Here is a 26,815-nt window from a genome sequence, read left to right as displayed (position 1 = left end):
GTCAAAATCATGCAATATTCCCAAAATACTGACTTAACCTCCCTAACTTTGACTTCCAAAAGACAAATTTGTTGATACTTTCCCCAAAAAATACCCAGAAAAAAAACCCTGGCATTTGAAAAGAATCTCATGAATTTAATTTCACTTCAACCAGGTCTTCCTAAGTTTCGAAGTTGTGGTATTTCATCATAATTATGTGAACCAAACACCTGCTTTAACCGACCATAATGTTTCATTTAAAAAAGGTTTAACTGTACTGTTATAGTACTGAAACAAGCAGTGCAAAAATAACCAGACATTAAGTAAACACTAAGTATAAGTAAACCTTGAAAAGTAGACTGAATCATGACAAATCAACATTATCCTCCTTGCCATGTAAAAGGACAGTCATAATAAATTGTAGTCAAAACACAATAATGATCTAGATCCATAGTAATACTATAGGTAACAGGCACAGAATCAGACAGTGTTTACAATTTCTGAGTCTTCATTACTACTCATACTACACCTTGAATTAATGAAGTAAATTGTTTACCCAATCTGTTATGGATTTATCACACTTAGGAGTTCATCTATTAGTTACCATTCAATAAAAAATGTAAAAAAAAACACATCTACTTTCTTAACTCATCTCTTTTTGTTATACTTGTATTTATAAATCTATCTAGAAAATTTTTAATGAATTCAAATTTATCAATTTACATTTCATAAAACAATTTTTTTGTAAGTATAATTTATATGACACCATAAAATCATATCTTATATCTCCTTAAAGTCTTAAATTCCCTCTTGTATATAACCTTTTTAGTGACTGATTTTTGATATTCAATCAACTGACCTAAACATCAGCAAAAAAAATACTGATGTGTGAACAATGGAACAATTTAAATACTTCAAAATCCAAATCCATGGCCAGGGCATGAAAACAGGAAACAATGATCTACATACACAATGTAGTGAACATAATAAAATAAATTATATAAAAAGCTGAAGAAAAGAAGAAAAAAAACAAAAACAAAAACAAAAAAAAAAAACACAAAAACTAATAAACTAAAGCACTAACAATCTGAACTCCCATAAAAAACCAGTGACTACAGGTGCTTCAAAAGGGTAAGCATGTCCAAAAACTCAATAGGTATTAACAAATACTATCTTGTCACAAAAAAAAAAAAAAAAACATCTTAATACATGTCAAAGTAATGACCCTAGATGTGGAATTTGTACATGCGTTCAGGTTACCAAGGTTAACAGACCTTAAAATAGATATGAAAGGACTTCAAATGGGTCTGGTTTAGACGGGTTATTGGTTTATTCAAAATTTGGTTAATAAATATTTATGGCTTATTCAGGGTTTGGTTTTGACAGGTTGATGGCTTTTTCAAGGTTTGGTTTAGACAGTTTGTTGGCTTATTCAAAGTTTGGTTTAGATGGGTTGATCGCTTATTCTGGGTTTGGTTAATGACAGGTTGATGGCTTATTCAGTTTGGTTTAGACAGGTTGATGGCTTATTCTGGGTTTGGTTTATGACAGGTTGATGGTTTATTCATGGTTTGGCTTAGACAGGTTGATGGCTAATTCAAAGTTTGTTTTAGACAGGTTGATGGCTAATTCAAAGTTTGGTTTAGACAGGTTGATTGCTTATTCTTGGTTTGGTTTATGACAGATTGATGGTTTATTCATGGTTTGGTTTAGACAGGTTGATGGCTTATTAAGATTTTGTTTAGACAGGTTGATGGTTTATTGATTGTTTGGTTAAGAAAAGTTTATGGTTTATTCAGGATTTGGTTTATGACAGGTTGATGGTTTATTCATGGTCTGGTTTGAACAGGTTGCTGGTTTATTCATGGTTTGGTTTAGAAAGATTTATGGTTTATTCATGGTTTTTAAGACAGATTGATGGTTTATTGATGGTTTAGTTTAGACAAGCTGATTGTTTATTCAGGATTTGGTTTAGACAGGGTACACTGTATATCATTTTGTTTCCATTATTTGAGCCACTAATTACAGAAAAATAACTTTTAAGTGAATGTTTAACATGTTCCTGTTAAAAGTTCAAGTTTCACAATGCATGGATTGATTGTGTATATAACAATACATGAACCATAACAAAATCTGCATTCTGAAAGCAAATTTAACTTCACTCTGTTCATAAACCTCAACTATTTCCCATTAAAATGTCTGGTGAAATGTTTCCTGTTGATTTCTATCCAAAAATTATACATATTTTCTCTAATACAGATACTTTCCATAGAAAACTCAATTTCAGTGCAGTGGTTATCATCCTGATATTTAAATTTTGTAAACACATGTTTTTATTTCCAAAACACACAAAGAAACAAAAAACAAAACCACACCTTTTCACAGTTGACAGATTATGAGTTGTTGAAACAACCACATCTTTTTACAATTATTGATAAATTATTATGCTTTTAACTATATCTTAAATCTTAGCCAGACAGGTGACCTCATTCACTTGATAAAAGGTCAACAGAACCTTAATAAGGCCTTTTGATGTGTAAAGCAAAGAAGTAAGGGTAACACAAGATATAGAATAAATCCTGGGGACTAGGATGGTGTCCATTTATTGTTGAAAGTATGAAGTTTAAGAGGCAGACACACAGATTGAAAAAACAAATCCAAATGTTAATGCAACTGAAAAAAACCTTATCATTTTTAGATTTGGAAATACAATGTATTTTCAAATGTAATTTTATTGAACTTTCAGAGAAAGTTTCCTAAAACATGATTTTGATATGCACTAAACCAATAACTACTCAATTTTTAGTGAATTTTAGTTGTTTCATTTGAAGATAATATCAATTTAATTCAACATTCAAATAATACTGCATTCAATACAATATTTGTATATGATCTTCTGTTGGAATAATATCTAAATACTTAGAACTGAGTTCAAAGAAATATCTTCCTGATCTGGACCTTTACTTGACCATACTATAAACTAAATGGCAATTAATAATGACAAAAGAGTTAACAAAACACAATCAAAGCAAAACAAGCTAGGGGAATAAAAATTACACAAAAACAAACAACAAGGAAATCAAAAACAACTCATAGAAATAAAAACCAAAATGACCCAGCAGCTAATCTGGACCTTACTTGTCAGGATCTTCTGTTTCTAACTCTGGAATCCTTTAGAAAACAAAACAAAAAGAAATGAAACTATTACTTTTATCATATAAAAACGAACCATACTTCAGATTAATGGTTGGTGTATATCAACTTGACACATACACAGTAACCATATTTCAGATTAACAGTTTGTGTATGTTAACTTAAAACATATTCAGCAACGATACTTTTGATTAAGTTTGTACAAGTAACTTGAAACATACACAGTAACCATACTTCAGAATAACAGTATGAATTTGTTAACTTGCAACATACACAGTAACCATAGTTCAGATTAAGTTTGTGTATGTTAACTTGAAGCATATTCAGCAACCATACTTCTGATTAACAGTATGAAAATGTAACTTGAAAAATACACAGTGACTATACTTCTGATTAACACTTTGTATATATAACATGAAACATACACAGTAATCATACTTCATATTAACAGTTTGTATATGTAACTTCAAACATACACAGTAACCATACTTCAGATTAACAGTTTGTATGTGTAATATGAAACATACACAGTAACCATACTTCAGATTAACAATATGTATGTGTACTTTGAAATATACACAGTAACCATACTTCAGATTAACAGTTTGTGTAAGTTAATTTGAAACATATTCATCAACCATACTTCTGATTAACAGTATGAAGTTTTAACTTGAAACATACACAGTAACCATACTTCAGATTAACAGTTTGCATTTGTTTACTGGAAACATACATCTGGACACATAGTAGGTCAAAAACCACATTTAAACCACTTTATGGAAGAAGAGGAAACTTGACACAAAAAAATTACAAGTCCTAAATAATCTAAATAAATAGTGTCAGTACATATTTGCCCTACAATATACACATTCCATAGTAGATATCATATACATATATTTGTAACTCGAGAAATTTGTGAAATTGAGCTCTAAGTTAAGCACTTTAAAATGAAATATAAACAGCATGGTGATGTATAGATGTAAATGTACTAATTATGCAGAAATAACAAACATGTTCACATGTGATTGTAATGTTTTGCTTGAATAAAAGAAGTTCAGATTGCACCATTTTTCTATAGAAAGAAATAATTCTCTACCTACAAAGTTAAGAATCACGAAGTCCAACACAATTTACAAAAAACTCTATAGTTGAATAAGAAGTTTTTGTAAGACAACAGGCTGAACAAGCAAGAGACCAACTAGACCTAGAACTGACCAATTAACTTGAAAAATAGAATAGACCAACAAAACTCTGAGTAGACAACTGACCAACTAACTTGAAAGAACCCACAAACCAACAGGACGCTAGACACAACTAACTAACTTGAAAGAACTGACAGACAAAACCAAGGGAAAAAAGTAAACTTTTATAGATAATCTACAGCTGTTAAAAGCAAAAAGTGTAAAGAAGATATTGTAATTACAATTTGATTTTAAAAAAAATGACTGATTGATTGATTATTGGGGTTTAATGCCCGAGCAGCAATATTTCAGCTATATTCAGGCGAAAATTTTGTTGAAGTTTGGTAGGGGTGGATAAGTGCAACTATATAGTTTTAATCAGCAAATGCTTAAATTTATCTGTGAAAAAGATTATAGATCAAATGTTATGACATTTATTGTGATAAGTAGGTAATTTCTCCATCTGTCCTTATGGTGTACCTGTATTATTTGTAATCACTGATGAATCAAACAAGGTCAAAGTTAATTACCGATGGTACTATGACCTTTGTCAACCTGCATGTATTTACAGGTGAAACTATTTTATAGTGTTCATCTGAAATCATGGTAAAAGATATGAATGTACATGTAAGTGTAGAATATACATGTGAAAATCTACATGTATGCAGACTATCCTGAGGCATCCTTTAAAATGAAAATTTCTTACACGAGAGTGAACTCATTGAATTTCTGTATACAGACAGTTCGTTATAGTTTCAAAGGTAACTCAGCCCTGACTGGATATAAAAAATTGAACTATTTTCTACAGTCACTACAACAATCTTGTTGGATTTATTCACTGGTTAAATTTTTGTACTAAAATGAGTTTATAAGGGAAGACTTTTTTTGTATATTGTTATTTTTTTAATTTGAAATAACCTCAATGCACATACATTAGACATTCCTTATCCTATGGAAATATACAATTTGTATCACCATGGATATTTCACACTTCCTGGTAGAAGAAGAAATAAGATTAAATTAGAAGTTACAAAAAAAAAGGTGACCTGATGTTATCTTCAAATGTCAGGAAAAGGACAAGTTTATAAAACAGTCAATAATGGCAAATTGAAAACATTTAAACATACACTTCCCCTTTCCTTTCCAAATTGAAGTTGAACTGCTTTCCAGTCATTATGGATACATTTGTCGTCTAAGCACCTTTAGCCAAGATAAATTGGACAGGCTACATATATGTCTGTTACATTGAAATGGGTCGCCATGTTATACATCAAGAAACCCCAGAAGTAATTCTGAACATGCAAAATTGGAGGTGCACTAAAGCAACTTAGATAAAGAATGTGTGAGAGTTAGTTTCATCCAATTCTGTTCAGCAGTTTGGGAGGAGTTACAGATAAAAATTAGGAACAAACAGATGAAGGATATGATCATCAGCAGGGGGAATAAAAATGCAGAACTTGATTGAACTCCAAATATTTATTCCATAGAATGGAGAATATAGGCAATCTAACTACATACTTGGCTTAGTATACAATATTTACAAGATATGATGGAGAACTTTTGAGTGTAAATCAACAAATCTATGTTCTACTTAACTGTTCGACATTTCAAGTACAAATGCATCAATTTTCTCTTCCCTTTAGAGTGACTGCATAGGATCTGACTTTTAAAGCCCATTTAGATTTGTCACTTTAAGTCAAGGTAAAGAGCTGCAGTTCAGCTATTTATCAACTTCCATCAAATTACAAAATCCTATAGAACTTGTTACAACCAGTTCTGACTGGCAAATATCAGAGCAATGTACAGTCTGACAGAATTAACAGAAATCATTTTGGACATCAAAACCAGAATTTTTCTCCCTTTTCACTCACTTTATCTCATAATGGGGTTTGATTGAGAAATATTTAACTTATATTTTACTGGCCTTCCTATATAGTTATAGTTACACTTACATCGTAATTGTCTTCTTCAAATACATTTTCTTTAAAAAAAAAGTTTGAGAAAATATCACCAACTATGTATCCATACTTAAAAATAAAATCTGCAAATTAATTAAAATCTACATTCAAGACAACACAAGTCAATTTTAAACTGATTTCAACAGGAAAGACTGAGAAATCAAACTCTCTGATTGGAATCAATTTTAACTTGTTAGATTTATGTTTGAATTATTTTTTAATCATTTACTAACGAGCATATCTTAATTATAATGTACATCCAAATTAGAAATTACTTCTTCTTATCAAATAATTCAGTTAAAAGAAACAACATGGGTTATATGTATTTGGATTGACGTTCATTTACTATTACATTTTGAACAGAGATGCAGATATTTCTTTCATGAAAGTAAGGTCCTACAATTCAGTCAATCTTTACAAGACATATCAACTTTTTGCTAGTCCTTAGGTCATGTCCTGCTTGCAGAAAGACCTTGTTTGTAGGACCTACCGTTACTAAAATTCTACCCTTTTCGAGTTGCATCTCTGTTTGAATAGGGCTTACATGTACAGTACATGTATTTAAATCAATTAAATTTGTGCCACATAAAACTAACCCAGACCTATTGAAATAAGCTGGACCATCGGACATGTCTGATGAAAAAATCATTTGGTCCAGTAGAATATTTAGATTTTTTTAGTTATGTAAGAGTAAAGAGGCCAAAAGTGAAAGATTAAGGATTCCGTCCAGTGAACCAACTTGGTCTCCTGACCACTGAACAAAAAAAAAAAACACCTATATTGACCTTAAAGAAGTAAAAATTTTCAAGAGCTTCTTAGAACTGTAACATATCAAACAGATTAATACCTTATATAGACTAATACAAGTAATCATTTCCTTGTTACATTGTATTGCTAGACATACTTAGACAATCACCAAATCAGGAAAAAAATGCATTGCTATAGAACAATGGTCTAAAAAGCAATAAATACCGTATTTTCTTTTTCGGAAGCGATGTTGCAGGCCATGTATGGTACACATTGTACATGTTCCCATTCTGTGAGATTGAGTATACTGGATACACAGGGTAGTATCCATAGTAATAAGTTGATGGAGTTGTCGGAGAAGTTACCACAGCATCTCCTGGCACAATCTCCGGAATATCAGAGAGGCTGCTACGTCCTGGATGCATGGCAACTTGTAATATTCGTAAAAACAGATCGTAACTTTTTTCTCCTAACTAAATATAGCCACTATCAAATGTTAAACACAGCTGATTGACAATTTCCAAATACACATCAAATCCATATGGCAGAGGTAATCTAGGTCGGTAAAATGAAAATGACATGATATTATACCATTAAACGTCACTAACCTTGGGGGAATGATAATTTAAGTCCTAACTTTCACTGAGTATTAAAATGATTTTATCCCAAGTGTAGACCATAGTCATTGTCCTAAAATTACCTTATCCATCATGAAACAGATAATCCCCCTTTTTTACATGACTCGTTATAAAAGAAAGGGTAACATGTTCTTATCTAAACAACTTGTTTATGTACTCCAATATGACAATTTTTTCACCTGTCAATGAACTAGACCACGTGTAGGTAGGCACTCTAGTCAAAAAAACGTAAATCGGTCAAGAAAGATAAAGTTAAATGTCATCACTCCTTCAATGTTTGAAGACTTTCATTGAGAAATCTACCATCCATTTAAAAGGTTATGAAATAGTACAAAGTAATAGAAATATTGGATCGGGTGAAACATAATGCCAACAGAAACAGGCAAATACATTTTGAATCTATAAGTTCTTTGGTGATTACATCATAAACAATAGCACATTAAAACCTTAAATAACACCTGGTTCATTTAAATGTCTTTTTTGTGACCTAAAAAAGCCTGAAGATTTAACTATCAATTGACCTATCAAAAACACACCAGACTTAATAAACTGGATTTCTTCCCATTAATCCAATTAAAGAAAAAAAAATTCTTATTTTTTGAATAATAGGATATTTTTTTTTCAAAATCAGTATTTGCTTCTATTTTGATTGTAGGAAAAATAGGAAAAATATGAGTTTAACTACAAATATCAACTTTATTACATAACTTTTTTTGCCAAATGTACTTGTAATAACTAGATTTGAGACAGCACATGTAAAACTACATGTCTCATAATTATTTACAGTGTAACCATCAAGAAAAGTACTTGTAGTCATAAAGGATGAGATATGAGGAATAATGGAGATGCAGAATTTGATGTTGTCTGGAAAGTAAATAAACAGTAAAACAAAATATGTCAACAGTAAAATTATATAGACATTCACCAATCTCCAGGAAAATTACATCCATATTTCAATGGATCTTGGCACATTGACATGGTCTTACATATTACCTAAGAAACAATCAGTGACGTATGTAGCATTAAGAACTAAAAAAAAAAAAATCATTGAATTCACAGACCAAATTACTGAATTATTCAGCTTATCTCTTCATTTAATTTCATTCATTCATTCACACTTACATAATGTAACAACTTTGAATGAGAGTATTTCAAATACTAATATATCTAGATGGAACCAATTATGATTTATAATGGTTAGGAATATCTTTTAGGATCAATTTTCTTGAATTATCACAGGATTAATGATCCTGAAAAATATCAAGCTCCTGTGGTTTTATTGAAAAGAATCCATAATAATGTAAAGTCATTGGCCCACAAACTCAAGATAGTAAAAAGTTTCTTTGTAAACATGGCACATTTGTTTAAGGACAAGAAAATTTTAAACTAGCCATACATTTGAACTAAACCACAAAAAAACTGTTTGTGGAATTATACCAAGAGTAAAATAGCTCTGGTTTTCATTTTTGCTGTTCATTACTGTATAATTATTTTTTTGTGGTTTAGCATGCAACTTTTTCATGGAGTTTTATAATTTGTAGCTACTTAGTGGCTAGACTGACCACCACTTAACTTCAGTATATGAAGAGTCTGTCCCTTATTATCATTGTGGAACAAAATATTAAATCTCTTAGGCATTCATTCATGTACATGTAGAAATCTGAAATGTGTTATGACTTGCCTACTCAGCATGAAATTTAAGGTTTTATCTATCATTAATACTACTAAAACCACAAAATTTATGTAATTATTCTTTATACAAAAGTCCACAAATCCACAATTAATTTAAAAGTACACAACCTTTTTATACATCCCAGATATCACTGCAGTTACTATTGATCATTTTACAATAGAATAATGATATAATTGAATTGAAAAATTAAAAATGTTTATCTCTAGGGTAGTTATGACCTTTTAAATGTATAATGCACTTTCCTTTCCTTCAAGATACATGTAGGAACCACTCCCTCATATTACACTCATTTATTTGCAAATATTAGTAATAGATAAACTAAAAACCAACACTGAAACTACAAATGAGCACAATCTGTACATTTTCTCCAATTTCTTTTATAATTTGGATTTTAAAGGTATACAAGTATCAATCCATGTAAAATTCAGACAATACCAACTGTAGAAGTGATTTGTGGACAAGTATCAATCTATATAAAATTCAGACACTACCAACTGTAGAATTGATTTGTGGACAGTATCAATCCTTATAAAATTCAGACAATACCAACTGTAGAAGTAATTTGTGGACAGTATCAATCCATATAAAATTCAGACAATACCAACTGTAGAAGTGATCTGTGGACAGTATCAATCCATATAAAATTCAGACAATACCAACTGTAGAAGTGATTTGTGGAAGCATAGTTTTGCATTAGATGTTTTTTACTTGACATGTACATGTATGCCATATCTTTATGCAACTGTAGTCTTCTTTGCATACAGATCTGTAATTTTTGGAATTCCTGCTTACATCAACCAAATCAAGAATGAAAACTCTTGTAAAGTCCCAATTGTACGTAAAATCTATGTAAATTTAAAAAAAAACTACGACTGATTATGTACATGTAGTCTGTTACTGTTTCTGAATAAAAAATAAAAGTGAATTATAAGCATGAATCACCTCCTGACTGATTTTAAACTTGTTACCGAAATTATACAACATGTAGATTGAAAGATATATGCACCAAAAGAAGAGTAGCTAAATCCTATCACATGACAGATTTTGTTATGCCATATAAAAAACAAAATAGCAAAATAGGACATTTGTGATGATATTTCTGGAAGGGTTATTTTCTTTTACTTATCAAGGTATTAAGAAGATGCTGCAAATACAAATTGGTAACCCCATCTGTTCCATGTACAAATGGAAACACCAAAATTCATATAAAAAATCCAAACGGGTGCACAATGGCATTGCTCAATGGCATTGCTCAATTATTTCCCTCTATACCCACCGACTAAAAAAAACAAAACAAAGCCAAAAAATAAACAATACGAAAGCACAATAGTCTTGAAATACAAGTATTATTATTATTTTGATCAACAATCAATTTTAATTAAAGTAAAGTATACTATACTGAAGAAACAAATTAGTGTTTACAAACTTAAATTGGTTTGTTACTACAACCAAATGATATTAACTGTACATAATATTGTAAACAGAACAAACCTTTAAAGGCAAGAAGAAATCTATGCACCTAACAAACCCAAACTTAACCCCAAAGTTGACCATTAAATCAACAAAACCAAATATCCCACTTTGTGAACGAGATCCTAGTCAAGCAAACCTTGTATTTAACCTGCAAAGATCCTGTCAACCTACACCTACATTTTGTACCATGTAAAGTTCAAAGCTACCTTTCCCTACTTGACAAAACACAACCCAACACTGAAGAGGACAGACATCATTAATCAATTTCATGTTTGGCTGCTAAATATTAATCTTTTGTTATTTTAAAACTTCATATATTCAATGTGCATTAAGGAACAGTCTGTGAATTAAATACCTGAATTTCTCTGTACCTTCTAGACTCTATTGAATATAATGGTGTAAAGTTTGAAACTTGCACACAGAATTTGTTCTAGTATTATACAATAGTACATGAATGAGAACATGTCTCAAGTTACAGGACATATCTCAATAGGAAAGTGACCTTGTAGAAGTATAATAGAAAATATAATGTCCCCAACAGGACTAATAAATTTGGACTTTTTTTGGCAGAGATTGTTTTCTTAGTTACTGACAAATCAACTGTAAGAGAGGCAGTAGCTTTAAAATCCATATATTTACAGGGTGGTTCACTTGCCAATGGCCCTTAATAACTGGTGTAGGCTACTAAAATGTATATTGCGAATGCGAAGAACTATAGACTACTGAAATTTAAGCTGGCCCCAGCCTTTAAATTATTGATTCCATAGGGTTCCATACATTTTTGCACCAACATATTTTGTTGTAGCCTTGACTAATATCATTCATCTGGATATAAGGGACCACTCAAATGAACTGGAATAGACTTCCAAAACTTCAATTAAAATATCTGGGGAATATGCATTAGAACTTTTTTCCATAATTTTATAACCCTCACGAAAGATGTAATGAGTCCTCCATGCCAACAAATAATCCAAGAAACTGGCACTGTTTTCACTTTCAAAAATTTTCTTTCAAGTTTATCTTTAATTTACAATACTTTTTGTCAAGCAGTTTCTACCATTGTAAAAGTCTAAGATACACTTCAGTCTAGGTTTCTAGTGGTGATGAGCAGTGACAATATTGTGTCTGTGTAGTACTACTTTTTCGTTTAACTCAGTTCAAAGTTCATTTGAGGTATTGGGCCTGAGCTGTGGGTTACTAAGCCAAAAGTTTAGGTTAAAACCCTGTTATCATATTTCCTTTAATAAAATATAGGTTAACCTAAAACTTCTATTTAAAAAAATAAAGGAAACATCTTGACATTTCTGAGATATGACTATAACCAGCAACACAATATTGACTAGGAGACACCAGCTGTGTATTGACAAATAATATTTACTCTATCATTACAGTTATATGTTTTCTTTTTTATTTATTCAATATTCTCATTCCAGGAATCAATAAAAAATAACAATACTGCTATTGCTCAATCACTTTTAGTTACATTATGAATATTACTATACCAAGGTCATCCTTTGCCTTGTAGCTGTAAAGCATTACTGATTATACCTAGCCTTTCTCTTAAAAGAGAAGTCAAAACTTGGGAATGCTGAATATTTAGTGCAGCATACCTGCTTGCAAACGACAATAACTCTGAAAGAGTTTACAATGCAAACCAAATACAGCACAAACTCAAAGCTTGAAACAGCAAAGTTAAATTAATTTTAATGGTCCAGGAACATTTTTGAATATTCAGATATCTGAACACTGAAGATGCAACAACTTGAATCTATAAGAGAGCAGTTATCTAGATAAGAAAAGAAATCCCTTACAAGAGAGAGAAAAGGTTTCCTACGGAAATATCTTCATTAGAATATTAGGGTGCACTATACAGTTACATTAAGGCGCACTGTTTCTCACACCAAATTTTGTAAAACTTAAAATTAAATGTTGAAATTTGGTGGATATATTGTTTAAACGTAGTTAAGCATTTGTACATAGACAGATGTAATATATGTAATGGTAAACAGGTGTAATTTAAAGGAAGAATGGTATCCGGAACGTTTCAGTCCCCCGCTGTATTAGGTTCTCTCCTCAGCATTAGATGGCTGATTTTCAAAATACCTTATTTCGCACGAACTTTTGAAACTAAAATTGTGAGAGAATGAATCGAAAAGGGTCTGATTTTTACCCTTTTTCCACCTACTCCATGCATGCTGTCATCCTGTGGTAGTGTCTAAGTGTCTGATATGTTATAAAACATTGTAATTGGCTGTTAGTTTTGGAAAGGCACCCCTGATTTGTACTGAAACTCAGAAATATTTTTTTAGTATGTTACCATGGCTACTGGATTTTACAACAAAAAATCACTAAATTACTTATAAATGACTTGAACCTCCACACACCAAGAATTTAAAAAATATGCACTTTTTGACAAAACACTAGAAATTTCTGTGTGGACTGCCTCAAAACAGCTTTATTTCAACAAAATGAGACCAAATTTTCAAAAATGACCTAACTGTATTGTACTACCTTATATTAAGGTGAGTGTGTACAGAAGTTCCAGTAACACAACAATATCATTTACCTTTATGAATGTTAAAGTTGATAGTGGGTTTTAGCACAAAAGTGTTTATAATATACCATGGTAAAGCCAAGATACCCCTGACCTCCATCTTTAATTACCATAACTCTTAGACAAAACATGGTTGAACAGCTGAAACTAACAGGGAACTTCCTTTCATGAAAACAAACATTCTACCCAAAAATTATGAAACCCATCAAAGCACTTTTTTTTAGTTATTGTACCATCTGTAAATGGATAAACAGTTATTAAAGGTAATTGGTCAGGCAAAAGAGGGGTATGTTCCTTAACCACTTTTCTGATTAATTTGCATTTAGATGGCATTAGTTTCATGTTGTTACATTACAAAAAAGTTTTGTACCATGGACAGTTGACCTTGTCACCTATATAAAGACATCATGGAAGGATCAAAATATCTTCTAGGCATTTACTTCATGTTACATACATGTATTACTGAAAGTCAATACAGTTTAACATACAAAATAAATACATAATTGGTCATAATAGTGAAAAAGAACAGCATTTTATGTTAATTATCAATACATTAGCAACTAAGGTTCATTCCACAGTGTGACACAACCTTTTTATACAGACTCATGCTTTAACTATATTCTTGTTTCATATTTACTGGAGTATTTTCTTTCAAATGAGGCATGGGATTCAAAAATACTTCATAGAGGTAAAGGTTCTGATTTTTTTTCTTCCTAAAAGAAAGGTACACAAGAAAAAGGTGAAAGGTCCTCAATAAGAGTAAATGTCAAGTTCAGTCAAGGATTTTGGTAAACGAAATTTCAATGGTACTGCAAATAGGACCTGCAGTGCTTGGTAGTAATACCTCATGAAAATTTATAACACTGTTTACAGTCTACTACACTTTTAGAAAGCTACCTCCTCCCACAAATATGAAAGATCACATTGCCTCTTTAAGTGAAGAAAGTATTCTAACTATCTGAATCTAGACTTCATCAGTGTCCATGTACTTTTAATTAAAGAAATAATCATTGGACTCAATCATACATATACTGTGAAAAGGGCTTTTTTTGATATTTTAAAAATTTTAGTTAGATAAAACTGATCAAATTAACAACAACAAAAATTACAATGTACTATTACAAAGTTAATTGAAACACTTGTAAATTGGGCCCAATCTCATAAACCTTTCAGCAATATACCACTGAAATCAATACAGTCCCTGTCTATAAATGTCAAAGCTAGTCAACCTTAGTAATAATGTCCTTGGACAAACTCAATACATTGTAATTATGAAACAAGAATCTGTTCTGAAAATACTTTCCTTCATCCCCCTACATTGTAGGCTACAAGGCTTCCCCCTATATTGTAGGCTACAAGACTTCCCCCTACATTGTAGGCTACAAGACAAACTATACAATAACAAGTGATGACAATATGAAGTCCCCTACTGGCTGAAAAATCTGTTGATGAGAAAATAAAATGCAAACTTCAGCATACAGTCAAACCTGTTTTAGCAATTACCTGAATTCAGCAAATAAGACTATGCTTTAAAGATTCCCATGTTGTCTGTTCTATATAAAATTAATCTGTGTATTAAAACTATCTACCTTATGTGACTATGATTTTGCTCTTGATTGGTAACAAAAAATGCAGAGTTTATGTATCAAAGGAGCAAAAAAATAATGAACTAGTACAAATTCAAACTGAATCTGTAATTTCTCATAGGAACAATGTAGTATATATCAAATGAATACAGGGATGTTAGTAGTATTTTAAGTAGCAGGAAAAAAAGAAAAAATTTGCAGGAGTTGAGCTATTTTTTAAAAAAGAGTAGCTGTCAAAAAATGAGTAAGTAGCTGTCCGATTTTTCCAGTTGACGGCTTCTATTGACATCTCTCAAATATCTGCAAGAATGACCAAAAAAGTGAGTAAAACTAATTTGCTGTAAGGACAAATAGAGTGTAAACCAGGAGTCTCCTGTGGTGACAGCAGGATGGGGATGTATGATAATAGTGGACAATTTTACTTCTGAAATTTTTAAAAGGTTTTCAAGGTATTTTGGTAGTAATAAGTGGTTATAAATAAGACCATTCAATGAACTTTGTAAGTATGATCCTGTGTCATGTCCTGATGTAATTATTCACTGTCAAATCATTGTAACAACTCAAATATGAACTTATGAAAAATATTATACATCACGGAAAGGAAATTATCTCTATTTTATCTTTATTCAACTCATAAAAAAAAAAAAGAAAATTAAATAATAAGTAATAACATTAGTCTGCCAGAATTATGTATGAACAACTGTTTATTCCACATAACAACTGAATTAAATTTAGGTCTAAATACAACATATACGTAATGTCAATCACTGCACTAATGAATAAATTGAACCTAAAAAAAAATTCAGTTTCATTATTATTATAAAGTGTGAGGCATTTTTTTTATTTTTAATAACTTTTATAGTGAAAATGTCACCATGAAAATTCAATGCCATAGTACACAATTTACATTATGTATATACAAATGAAACACGTAATACATGTATAGTTTTCTTTGGTAAATAAAATCAATGATGAATTGAGAAGGTGTAAGTCAACCTGTTCAAAGTTCTGAACACATTTTACATTGTTGCCCGCATTTTCAATCTGTTCTTCATTAAAAATATAACTAAACATGTTCCCTTTAGAAACAGGTTTTATGCTACCAGCACACTGTGAAATGTTTGTAGCAGAATACTAATCTGACATAAGTGTCACTTCATTCATGAAGAGTATGTTTGCAAGAGACCGACATGATTTTACCAAGTCAACCAAAAAGTAGAAATTATTAAAACAAGAAGTAAATATAGGGTAAAAAAGAAACAGGTTCAATTTAGAGATGGTCCCAGGTTCAGGATCCTCAAATTCTGACAGGCGATCTTTGAAATTTCCTTTACCCAAGTCCCAACATTTAAGTATATTTACCAACACTTTATTGAGGATTTTGATTTCACCAAGTAGACCCACTTATTTATTACACGAAAATGTCCAGGACCTTCCATTCTTAACTGAATATTTGGACCCCTGATAATTGAATGGTAAAATCTACATTTGAATAAGCAGAATTCAGGTTTAAAGTCAAAGAAAATCGTATGATAATTTGATGGTTATCAATTACCATAAACATATTATATTTGGCAGTTGTTATTTTTTTTTTTGCAGATTCTCGCTTACCCTACCGGTGCACCTAGTCCATGCTCCCAGTTTTTAGTGGAGTCCGAGTTGCTCATTTGCTTTTGTTACTTTGTATGTATGATTTTAATTGTTGTGTATGTCAGTTTTCCATGTCTGGTCTTTGTCCCTGGATTGCAATCTTTTGATTACCGCTATAACCTTGGTTCCCTTGATCACTTTCTCTCAAGAGAACATTTCAAAAAATGAATAGCATTATATTGAGATTCAAGGGTTTTATTTTTCCCACTTTTCTTCCAACTGCATAAACAGCAAGAAAATTAATATCTTTACAATATTGCAGCAGGTATTAGGGTTTATGAAGGTGTTTCTTGAGTTTGGGATGGAAGAAACTTCAGGTAAGTACCAGTAACTGGAGTTACGCCCTTCCACAATAGCAGATGGATTTAAACAAAATCAAAGCTGGCTGTAATATTAACTTATCCAGTATTTTGAATTATTTATGACTGGTGTCGCCTGAAAGGATGTTAAGGATATAAGGTTTAAAATATTTGCATTAAAAACTTATTTCAAGCATATAACAGGCTTGTAAGACTTAAGACAGAAACTCATCTTCACAAGTATATTTCTTCTGACCTAGAAGTCCAAATACGCTTAATGTAACTGATTAAATTATGATTCATTCATACAGTTAAATTAACAATTACCATTGATTACAGCATTTCTTGAAGAAGCTGATGAAATTAAGAACAACAATGACAAAGTAGATTATTAGAATTTCCAAACAACTCTGGATAGAATATCTACCCTCCTAGTAAGCAATACATATAACTAAAATATATACAGTGTATGTTACTGAATACATGTACATATTAGTCTACTAAGTTTTAAAAATTAAGGCAAAAAATTCTCTACTCAACATTTATTAATATTAAGAAATGTACAATACACTTGTACATTTATTCATGATAAAAATGATGGATAAAAATCTAACTAAACATCTATTTTTCTTGCGATCGAAGCGTAAGGAGGAAGACCTAGGACAAGGGACGCAATTCTTACAAATCATTTGAATGGTAGTATTCAGCATTTCAGCATTTTACATCAATTCATGTAAGCCTCACAATAACTACAACTGATTTCATTATGTTTCAAATGAAAGCTTGATAGACTTTGGTGAAATTGAATATGATACAAACATATCATTGATTTCAAGAGTTATGCCCCTTATCCTAGGTCTTCCTCCTAAAATGCACATGTAAAGAAAACTAGAGGCTCAAGAGAGCCTGAATGGCTCACCTGGTTAACTATTTGCTTATTTGAAAAAACCTGAGGAATGAGACAGGCCAAGTTAAAATCAACTAAATTGTCAAATGCAGGAAATGTTTTTCATAGCATTTTCATGATCTGAACCAGAATTTTGCTAAAGGCAACGATTTTTGAAATTTTTTTCAAAAACCTGTCTTATGACCGTCAGTCCAGTAGTTTCAGAGGAGAAGATTTTAAAAAATTTGTCCATGACGACAACGACAGACGCCAAGTGATGGCATAAGCTCACTTGGCCTTTGGCCAGGTGAGCTAAAAAGTACACTATTCATAAGACAGGGTTTAAAATTAGAAAATACAAGCTGGTAGCCCAGACCATATTTTTGTTTAATATTTAATATATGTTCAACTAAATTTCACCAAAGTTTGGTAGCCCAGTTCAAAATCGAATCGCCATGGGCTACTGCTAGTTTTTAACCCTGTAGGAGATAGAACAAATGTTAAACTGTAACTGTCACACATTAAAGTTAATTTGATGCTTTTATCAAAGTACAGTAAAACACAATAAAACTTCAACAAAATGTTTAAAAGGTAGTAAAAATCACTGAAGTAATAAAGTTATAACACAGCAAATTACACTGGATACTGCTGACAAAGGTTACTGAGATCTTTCAATACACAGAACAATAATATAATGTACCATCATGTACCTTAAGACTTTTAGAAATAATGAACTCTTCAGGAGATAAATTTAAGAAATTTTCCCACCAGCTAAATATTTAAAGCAAGTACTGGACTTTACCTAAAAATATAATTCAACAACCAAATTTTAGCATGTGGAAACAATTTCTACTGGCAAAGTTGAATTTTAACTTGCATTAGCAATTATTCCCCTTCTTAAATTCAAACACTGCCCTTATGTGAAAAATAAACTATCTGAACATGTCACAGGAAATCACGATATATACAATCCCTGCTTTACATATTTCATTTCCCTTTCTTATCATGGAGGATTTACCCTAACTATGTCATCACATCTTATTAAGGTCCACTTACACACTTGTACAAAATGTACAAGTATGTACAATTTTAAGGTTCCATAAAAAAAATTAAAGGTTTCAAGGATTTCATATCTCTTAAAGGCATTTCAGTCTCACAATAACCTCTGGCTTCCCCAATTCCAATAATATATAGTGAGAATATGCACATGTACACAATGTTTTTTGAATAAATTTGGTTGAATTTAAGTTTTAGTTTAATACATGTAAAATTTAGTCAGTTGACAATTACTTAAAAAATAAATAATTATAAAAATCGTATTTTTAGATATATGTATGAAGCACTGATCTAACAACTTATTACCATGAAGGCATGAGTAAATTGACACATGAACACATACAATATTCCTTTTGTTTGCCAACCCAAACTGTAAATCTTCCTTTCTACTTTATACATGTTAAAGTAAGCCCTTGTGCTAAGCATTTAAAGACACAGCAATATCCAATGCGTAACTGGGATATTAAGTGGGTATTTTTGCAAATGAATACACAAGCATGTGAGAAACTAATGTTAGTAGTTTCTACATACCGTCCACCAGGTGTCAGAGGACTATTAGCAGTAGTATACTTTCTAATTGACCTGAAATTATCAGTTATACTTTAAAGGCATTATACACATCACAGTATGTATTAAAGATAACGCAATGGCTGTGTCGCTGCTACTGAATGTTAATATTGAAGACCATGAAGTGGCTGGTCAGCTTCATGCATTTTTAATTGCTTTTAAAATTAATGATTTTCCTACAGTTTTGAATACAGTGTGAAATTTGGAACTTAAGTGATAACAAATGAGGGTAGGGCTTTTAATACAATATTTTAAAACAATTTCAGAATCCTTGACATGGACCATTACAGTTTCCACTGTATTGTAGTCCATAAGGTGAGAGCGAGGTTTTGTTCACTTTAAAAAATCTCGAAAATAACCATTTACAAATCCTGAAGCAATGTTTCAAAGTCACAATTAGAATTCATTGATGAAATTTGGATCGGTACAAGTATTTCACTTTGGGAATGGGTGTATAGGATTCAAATTTTGACTCAAAATAAAGGTTCGAAATAATTGAAAAACCACAAATCAATAAGTTCTGGCAATTTCTACAACAAATTGCAGTTATTGTAATAAAGAATGGAAATTCAAGACAAATTTCACAATTCTTACCGACAACAATAACATGTAATTCTCTCATTCTTAAGCCTATGACATGCTCTGTCTGTCATTGGCTGCTTTGCAAATGATAAATTTACGAAAGAATAAGAAATCTCATATGTACATGTCTGAGGGTAAGACTACAATGTTTTAGATCATTTGTACATGTATTCCTACATCCTCTGTATGAGTCATTACTAACATGTTAGCGAAAAAGCTTATCTTATGGTAAAGCTGAAAAACAAAGTGTGACAAACTGACATGCTTATTTACATCTAGAAGTTGACAGAAAGAACAAAGTTTCACAGAAGAATTTGCCAAAAATCAATTATTTTCTTAAATTTTAAAATTCTATTGTAATGCAACACACTACTACATTTAAAGCATGAATCTTAACACTATTCCATACGACTACATTACATTAGATAATAAAATATTTCAATCTTATTAAAAATTTATGATTAGAAATTGAAAGGTATTTACTAAAAAGTTTACCACTACACATGGTACAGTGTACATGTACCTGGACACATATTAATTGAACTTTGTTCAGCGCAGCCAGAGTGATAGTCCCATTTCTTTTCTGAAAGAAAACTTAATTTGGACAAGTTCTTAGAGACTGGAATGGATGAATTGAGGATTGAAACACAGGGTTCAACAGACTTTGAAACCTTCAGGATATCTGTTCTTAATTAATCTGGGTTCATTTCAGTCATGATGTTGTCCCAGATATTAACCTAATATTTGTTAGAAACAGCTGTAATTTCCTTTAAGTTCTGGGTATTGACAATGACCTGAACATTCATGGAACTTTTAATATACATACATGTATGTAGGAATAAAATACATGTAAATGTATGGTTTATATTCACCCTCAATCAAAGCTGATAATTGATGATCAACAAATTCTAATGACATTGCAAAATGTGGAATGTTTCTGTATCTTGCTCTGGTGTCAGGTAGCTTTTTAATAATTTACTGCTTTGAAGTTCTCTACCACATGTCATAGGAAGAAACTGATGAAAAATTGAGAACTACAAAAAAATTAATGTTGTTGATTTTCAGTACACTATTACTCATACCACTTCTGTGCTGATACAATATTATTCATAATATAAATATCTTGTAGTAGCAATTTTTTTTATGAGAATTGAATTAAATCTGAATCACATTCATGGAAAACTTTAAAGAATTTCAGATTTAGATGGGTTATGATAAGTTATAAAACAAAAATCCAAGCCATGTGTTGCATGGAATTTAAAGAATTTCTGTTCAATGTTTTAACAGGCAACCTACATTTGTAACAATAATATGAAAACAGACATACAAGTTTTCAAATACTTTATATCATCATCTATATATATAAACATGATCATGATCAGTTTAGTAGTACTGAAAAAGAAGAGTACTACAAAAAATGTCCTTGTTTTTGTTTTAATGGCACATGTATACAGTATTCTGTACATGTACACATGTGTATATTACAGCTGTTAACTGCTATAATATTCTCTTTAAAGAAAGGTTAAAATACAACAACCTTTCTGAGAGTATTGCACAGCAATTATGAAAAGAGCAAAAATTAGGTCTGCAATAATTTTCTTAATATTCATAATTAATTTCTTTTAGACTAACATTGCTCCGATTTATCAACTTGAAAAAAAATTATGTTGAAGAGAACAGAATACAAACTTTATACATAATTTGTTTACAAAAGAGTGCAAAAAACCAGATCTGCAATAACATCTGACCAAGGGCCATAATTCAGCAAAAAATTCAAAAGACCAAAACAAAATTCCAGCTTGATCTGTAATTTGTCAAGGTTAGGCAATGAACCAAATATTCAATGTACACATGTATCTATCATGACCCAAAAAACCCAGAAAACTATGCTACTGCACAAATTGTATTCAGTCCAAGGCCAAGGGTCATAACCTGGCAAAAAGTAAATGGACCAGAACAAAATTTGAACTTGATCTGTAACTTTTCATGGTTAAGCAATGAACCAGATATCAATTGTATATCTGCAATCATGAAAAGAAAAAGGATGGAAAACTGATTTACTACATGAATTTTCTTAGTCCATGGGCCGTAACTCAGCAAAAACAACAAAAAAAACAATGGACTGGAACAAAATTTGAACTTGAACTGTAACTTGCCATGGTAAGGTAATGTACCAATATCAACTGTATACATGTACATGTATCTGCAGGGATTATGAAAAAAAGTATGAATTATTACATGTACATGAATTCTTCTAAATCCAAGGGTGGTAACACAGCAAAAAACAACAGACCAAGCAAAATTTGAACTTGAACTGTAACTTGTTATGGAACAGCAATGTACTGTACCAAATACAAATGTATCAATTGTGTATCTGCAAGCATGACAAAAAAAGTATGGAGAACTAATCTGCCGGACTGATGAACAGACTGCAGGGTAGGGGACTAAAAAAAGACTGTTCATACATGTACATGTACAAAATTCATTTGAATATATGTAAATGTATTGGACATTGACTAAAAAGCAACATGTGCCAGTATAAATACATTTGTACATGGATCTGACATGTCTTGGTGTAAAATGTTCATGAATCTAAAAACTACTCCTACATGTACATTTAGAAAACACTACAGATATTATACCATGGAAAATGTATTTTTGTGTACAATGTACATGAAGCCAAATATTTCTTAATATTTTTTATTAAACATGTGCATAGTGCAAGAATTCCAAATTCCAATTACATTTTGTACATGTATACAGAATGAAGGTCTACATGTATTTGGTACATTAAGTTGATTAATAAACAGCTAACTGAAACATTTTATTTCATTCCAGACAAGTACAAGTGTAGAAGTCCTCAAAGTAAACTTTTGATTCACAGACCCAAACCACATTTTGGATAATTTTTTTATATAGACACATGTACATGTACATTTGTATTTATATTGGCACATACATGTATAGGAAATTTTTACAGCACCATCAACATTTTTACCAGCCTTGGGTGTTTGAATACAGATTTTTAGTGTACATGTAAGGCTGAAAGTAGTTAGCCATTATTTTTTCAATTCTTTTCTTAATAATACATGTAATACACATGTAGTGCATTTTTTCTGAATGTTAAATTGTTATTTCAATTGACAATTACCATGCTATAGTATGGTCATGTATGGTGAAAAACTTTTGTAATAGATAAAAAAAAAATAACAATTCCACTGCATATCCAATAGGTCAATCTATTTTTTTCAGACTTTAGGCATACAGTGTAGGGCTTATAGCCAAAAAAACAGCAAACCGAAACTAAATGAACAATATCATTCATTGTACATGTACATATAAGAGGAGTCACCATAGCAAAACTTAAATTTCTTTTTCTAGGTTTGGGTGACACACAGTTTAAGCATGAACTTTTAAATAAGTACATCATACATGTACATTTTGTACATAAAATGTAGGACCACTTACATGTACATGTATGTAAGTAAATTACTCCTGTACATTTTTGTACATGTACATGTACAGTACAAATTGTATCTTGCTTAAACAAACAAGAAGAGATAACATCATCACAAACATTAGGAGATTATATTACTCAATTGTCCCACTGACTGAATAAGCAAATGACAATGAAAATGAAGTACATATAAAATACTGGTTTAAAATTTTTATACAGCCCTTATCTCAAAAACCATTTAGGCAACAATTTCAAAAATTAATATCAACCCATCTATTGATGTAAATAACCTTCTGTTTGAATTTTACACAGATCCATTGACTTACACTACATTGCAAGAAAACCACCTGGCAAGTGCATGAACAATGACATAGTAGATTACAGAGCCATACCTTTATATGACTAACAAAAAACCTAGAGGAAAAGTCAAAAATTACTATAGTCAATACATTTGTATCTTGCCTATTTAAAATTAACAAAAATAACCCAAAATACAAATCAAACTTTTAACCAGTATCACGGAACTTCCTAGACAGAAAACAGAATGGACTGCATATCTTTTGTATAAAGACTAAAAAAGTGACAGCAAGCTCATAAAGTAAATACCCCTACATCAAGTTGACTTTCATCATCTAAAATCCTTAAATTGGATAATGACCTGAAATTAATCATCTTTCTCCATGCATATATACATACAATGTATAATGCCTAACCTTCCACAAAGTTTCATCAAAATCTGAACAGTTCAGGTCACTTATGTGAAGTGGAGTTTACACCATTTAAACATCTACAAATGTACATGATATTATAAAATCCTAAAACCAAACGATCTCCCTTTGGAGGTTTCAGGCAATAAATTTCTACTTTCCTGCACATCTGCATATAAACTATGATGCCTAAATTCCCCCCCCCAAAAAAAAAAAATTCAAAAACCTTTCAGTAGTCAAGGAGTTCAGCTTACAAGATTTTAACGAAATATCCTACAAATTGTAGTAAGTTGGATTATCTCCCTTTTTAGGTATGTAACCTCATGCATACAGTTCTACATACATGTACATGTATGACACCTAAAAATATAACATTCCGAAAAATGTGTTTAACAATCTGTTTAGCCCAATAGAAGTTGCGCTTTCAAGTTTCATATACAAACACAGAGACAAACAGACAAACAGACTGAACTGATGTTTCCTTCTTTATTTACCCCTGAGAATAGTGTTTGAAGTGGATGGGGTATAAGGAAGAAAGGTCTTTTAAAAAAAATTTTGAGGTTCATTACAGCATTACAATGAAATCTGAATGTTCAATTTGACCACCTTTCCCTAAAGTGAGAAGGCCACAGAAAACACAAAGAAAGACCCAAATTATCTCTCAAGCACTGACTCTTTTTATTACATTTTGTGCATCATCTAGCTATTTTGAATAAACCATAATTATTGAAATATACGTGGGTCATATCTATCAAAGATTATTTATGATAAATATCTAGTTTTTTCAAGAAATTATGTTACACATAGTTGTACAGAAAACATACTGTAGTTATTGGTACAATTGTAGAAGTTCATTTATACACTAAAGTGACAAATGTATATACATTGTAGGCTATGGCCTATCCATGTTTTACTGTGAGGAATTTCAAAAATGAAATTCATAAAACTGAAAAGAAAAAAAGAAAAAATAACTGGCTCTGTATACATACCTATCTTCCTCTTGTGGACTAGGAATCATTCCAACAACTTCAGCAACAGACTGTGGTGTGAGTATGGCCCCTTGTTGAACATCAGCATTTCCGGAATCTTGATGTACATTAGCACCCATTGCCCTTGACTTGTTCGAATCAAGATCTTTAGTGTCTTGTATCACATTGTCTTTATGCTCTGAACTATAGTGTACATTTTTATCTACAAAACCAGTACCCTTTTGTATCGTGCTGAGGATCTGACCAGCATGAACAAAAGTAGTATCACCTGTTTGCATAGTCGACATTCCTGGAGCATACGAGTTAACCATTTGTGAATGTCCAGTCCCATTATGAAAAGAACTAGGTATATGATGAGTTTGTGAAGATTGAGCAATGTTACTCTGTAAATTGGAAGAATGAGTTTGTGGTTGGGCAACATTAGTTGACTGTCGGATCATAGAATTATCTATATGGCTTTCACCTTGTATCACATTTGCAGATTTGGCAGGATTTTTTGAAGGATCATCAACTGCTCCTACATTGTGAATTGAGTTCATACCACTGGTATTAGAATCAGGAATATAAATCTTACTATCACTTTTCTCAGGAGCTGGAAAGTCTGATGTGTCATGACAACGCCAACGCCCACGCTTAAATGGTTCTCTTGTTTCTATTTTAACTACTTTAAACCTAGTTGGATGTGGACCTTGTTGTTCAGGCTTTTCTTTGATTACACTACTTTGTTCAGATTTAACATTAGTACTACCATTACTACTTTGCTCTGGTTTATTTACAGTATGCACACCACTACTCAAGTCGGTTTTATGTGCAGTGGTATGAGTGTTCACATGTATAGCATGGTCAGAAGTTTCTTCTTCCATGGGAGAGGCTTGCTCCCCTCCATCTGTATGTTTAGAAATGTCTAATATTTCAGAACTAGCATCTTCTGTATGGCTTTCGACAGTTTCATCTAAGTCGTCAAGTGAATCATGCTCCATTTCTTGCTCAGTGTCATTTGACATGTCTGGCCCATGGTAGCTTTTTGTTATGCTTGTGATTTTAAACGTACCTTTCTTTTTAAAATTACCGTCTACTAATGGTTTACCTTGATTCTTGTTGATTTCGCTGTCCTCTCTTGAATCTGAGCTGTGAACGGGAATACTTGGTTGGTTGTCAGTTACTGCCATCTTGTCGGAGTTCGCTGCCATATTCATCGCTTCAATAACAGTTAATTTTGGCTTTGTACGCTCTTAAATTGATTGTCCGTGAGAGACAATAGGTTAAATATTGTACTCCCATCATTTGCAGTGATGTTTAATTCATAAATTTTCAGATTAGGGTCTCTAGGGCTAATATTCGTCACAAAACAAGCTAAGCTTACTTGAGATATTGGGTACAAGTTAGACGGCGGACATTACAGCTACGAATGATGGGAAGTGACGTCATGACACAGTCTGACCTACTACTTGACCGAATTTTTTCGGGTCTAAGTTCATTAGCATTTTAGCAATATATAGATTTTTCAATGTATAACTGTTAAGAAAAACTCCCATGAAATCTTAGTCCTTTTGTATCAATTGCTCATAACTGATAGCTCGTAAATGAACCAAAATTGCTTATGTACATGCAATTAATTACGCTTAAATCCATAATGATTATCTCCCTTCACGAAATTCGC

At 31.5% G+C, this 26,815-nt stretch overlaps 1 protein-coding gene across 4 annotated transcripts in view; it reads right to left on the bottom strand.

Annotated features, from left to right (window-relative positions):
• LOC148625508 (uncharacterized) overlaps positions 1 to 26,575 on the bottom strand; it is a 54,153-nt gene extending 27,578 nt beyond the window's left edge. The window contains exons 1-3 of one of the 4 annotated variants that reach the window (XM_088569128.1): positions 25,156 to 26,575; positions 19,385 to 19,435; positions 3,118 to 3,150 (exon numbers count right to left, since the gene is read on the bottom strand). In XM_088569128.1, the coding sequence (XP_088425254.1) occupies positions 3,118 to 3,150; positions 19,385 to 19,435; positions 25,156 to 26,351 (1,280 nt within the window). In that variant the 5' untranslated portion in view covers positions 26,352 to 26,575. The remainder of the gene's footprint in view (positions 1 to 3,117; positions 3,151 to 19,384; positions 19,436 to 25,155) is intronic. The other 3 variants (XM_088569130.1, XM_088569129.1, XM_088569132.1) reach the window with 3 other exon arrangements.
• Positions 26,576 to 26,815: the final 240 nt, after the last annotated feature.

The sequence above is a fragment of the Perna viridis genome, chromosome 2 (assembly GCF_037379345.1).
Source record: "Perna viridis isolate PV_CMFRI_1.1 ecotype Kerala chromosome 2, ASM3737934v1, whole genome shotgun sequence".
Lineage (NCBI taxonomy): Eukaryota > Metazoa > Mollusca > Bivalvia > Mytilida > Mytilidae > Perna > Perna viridis.
The sequence above is the reverse complement of the archived record's forward strand: the minus strand, read 5'-3'. Positions and strand labels throughout refer to the sequence as shown.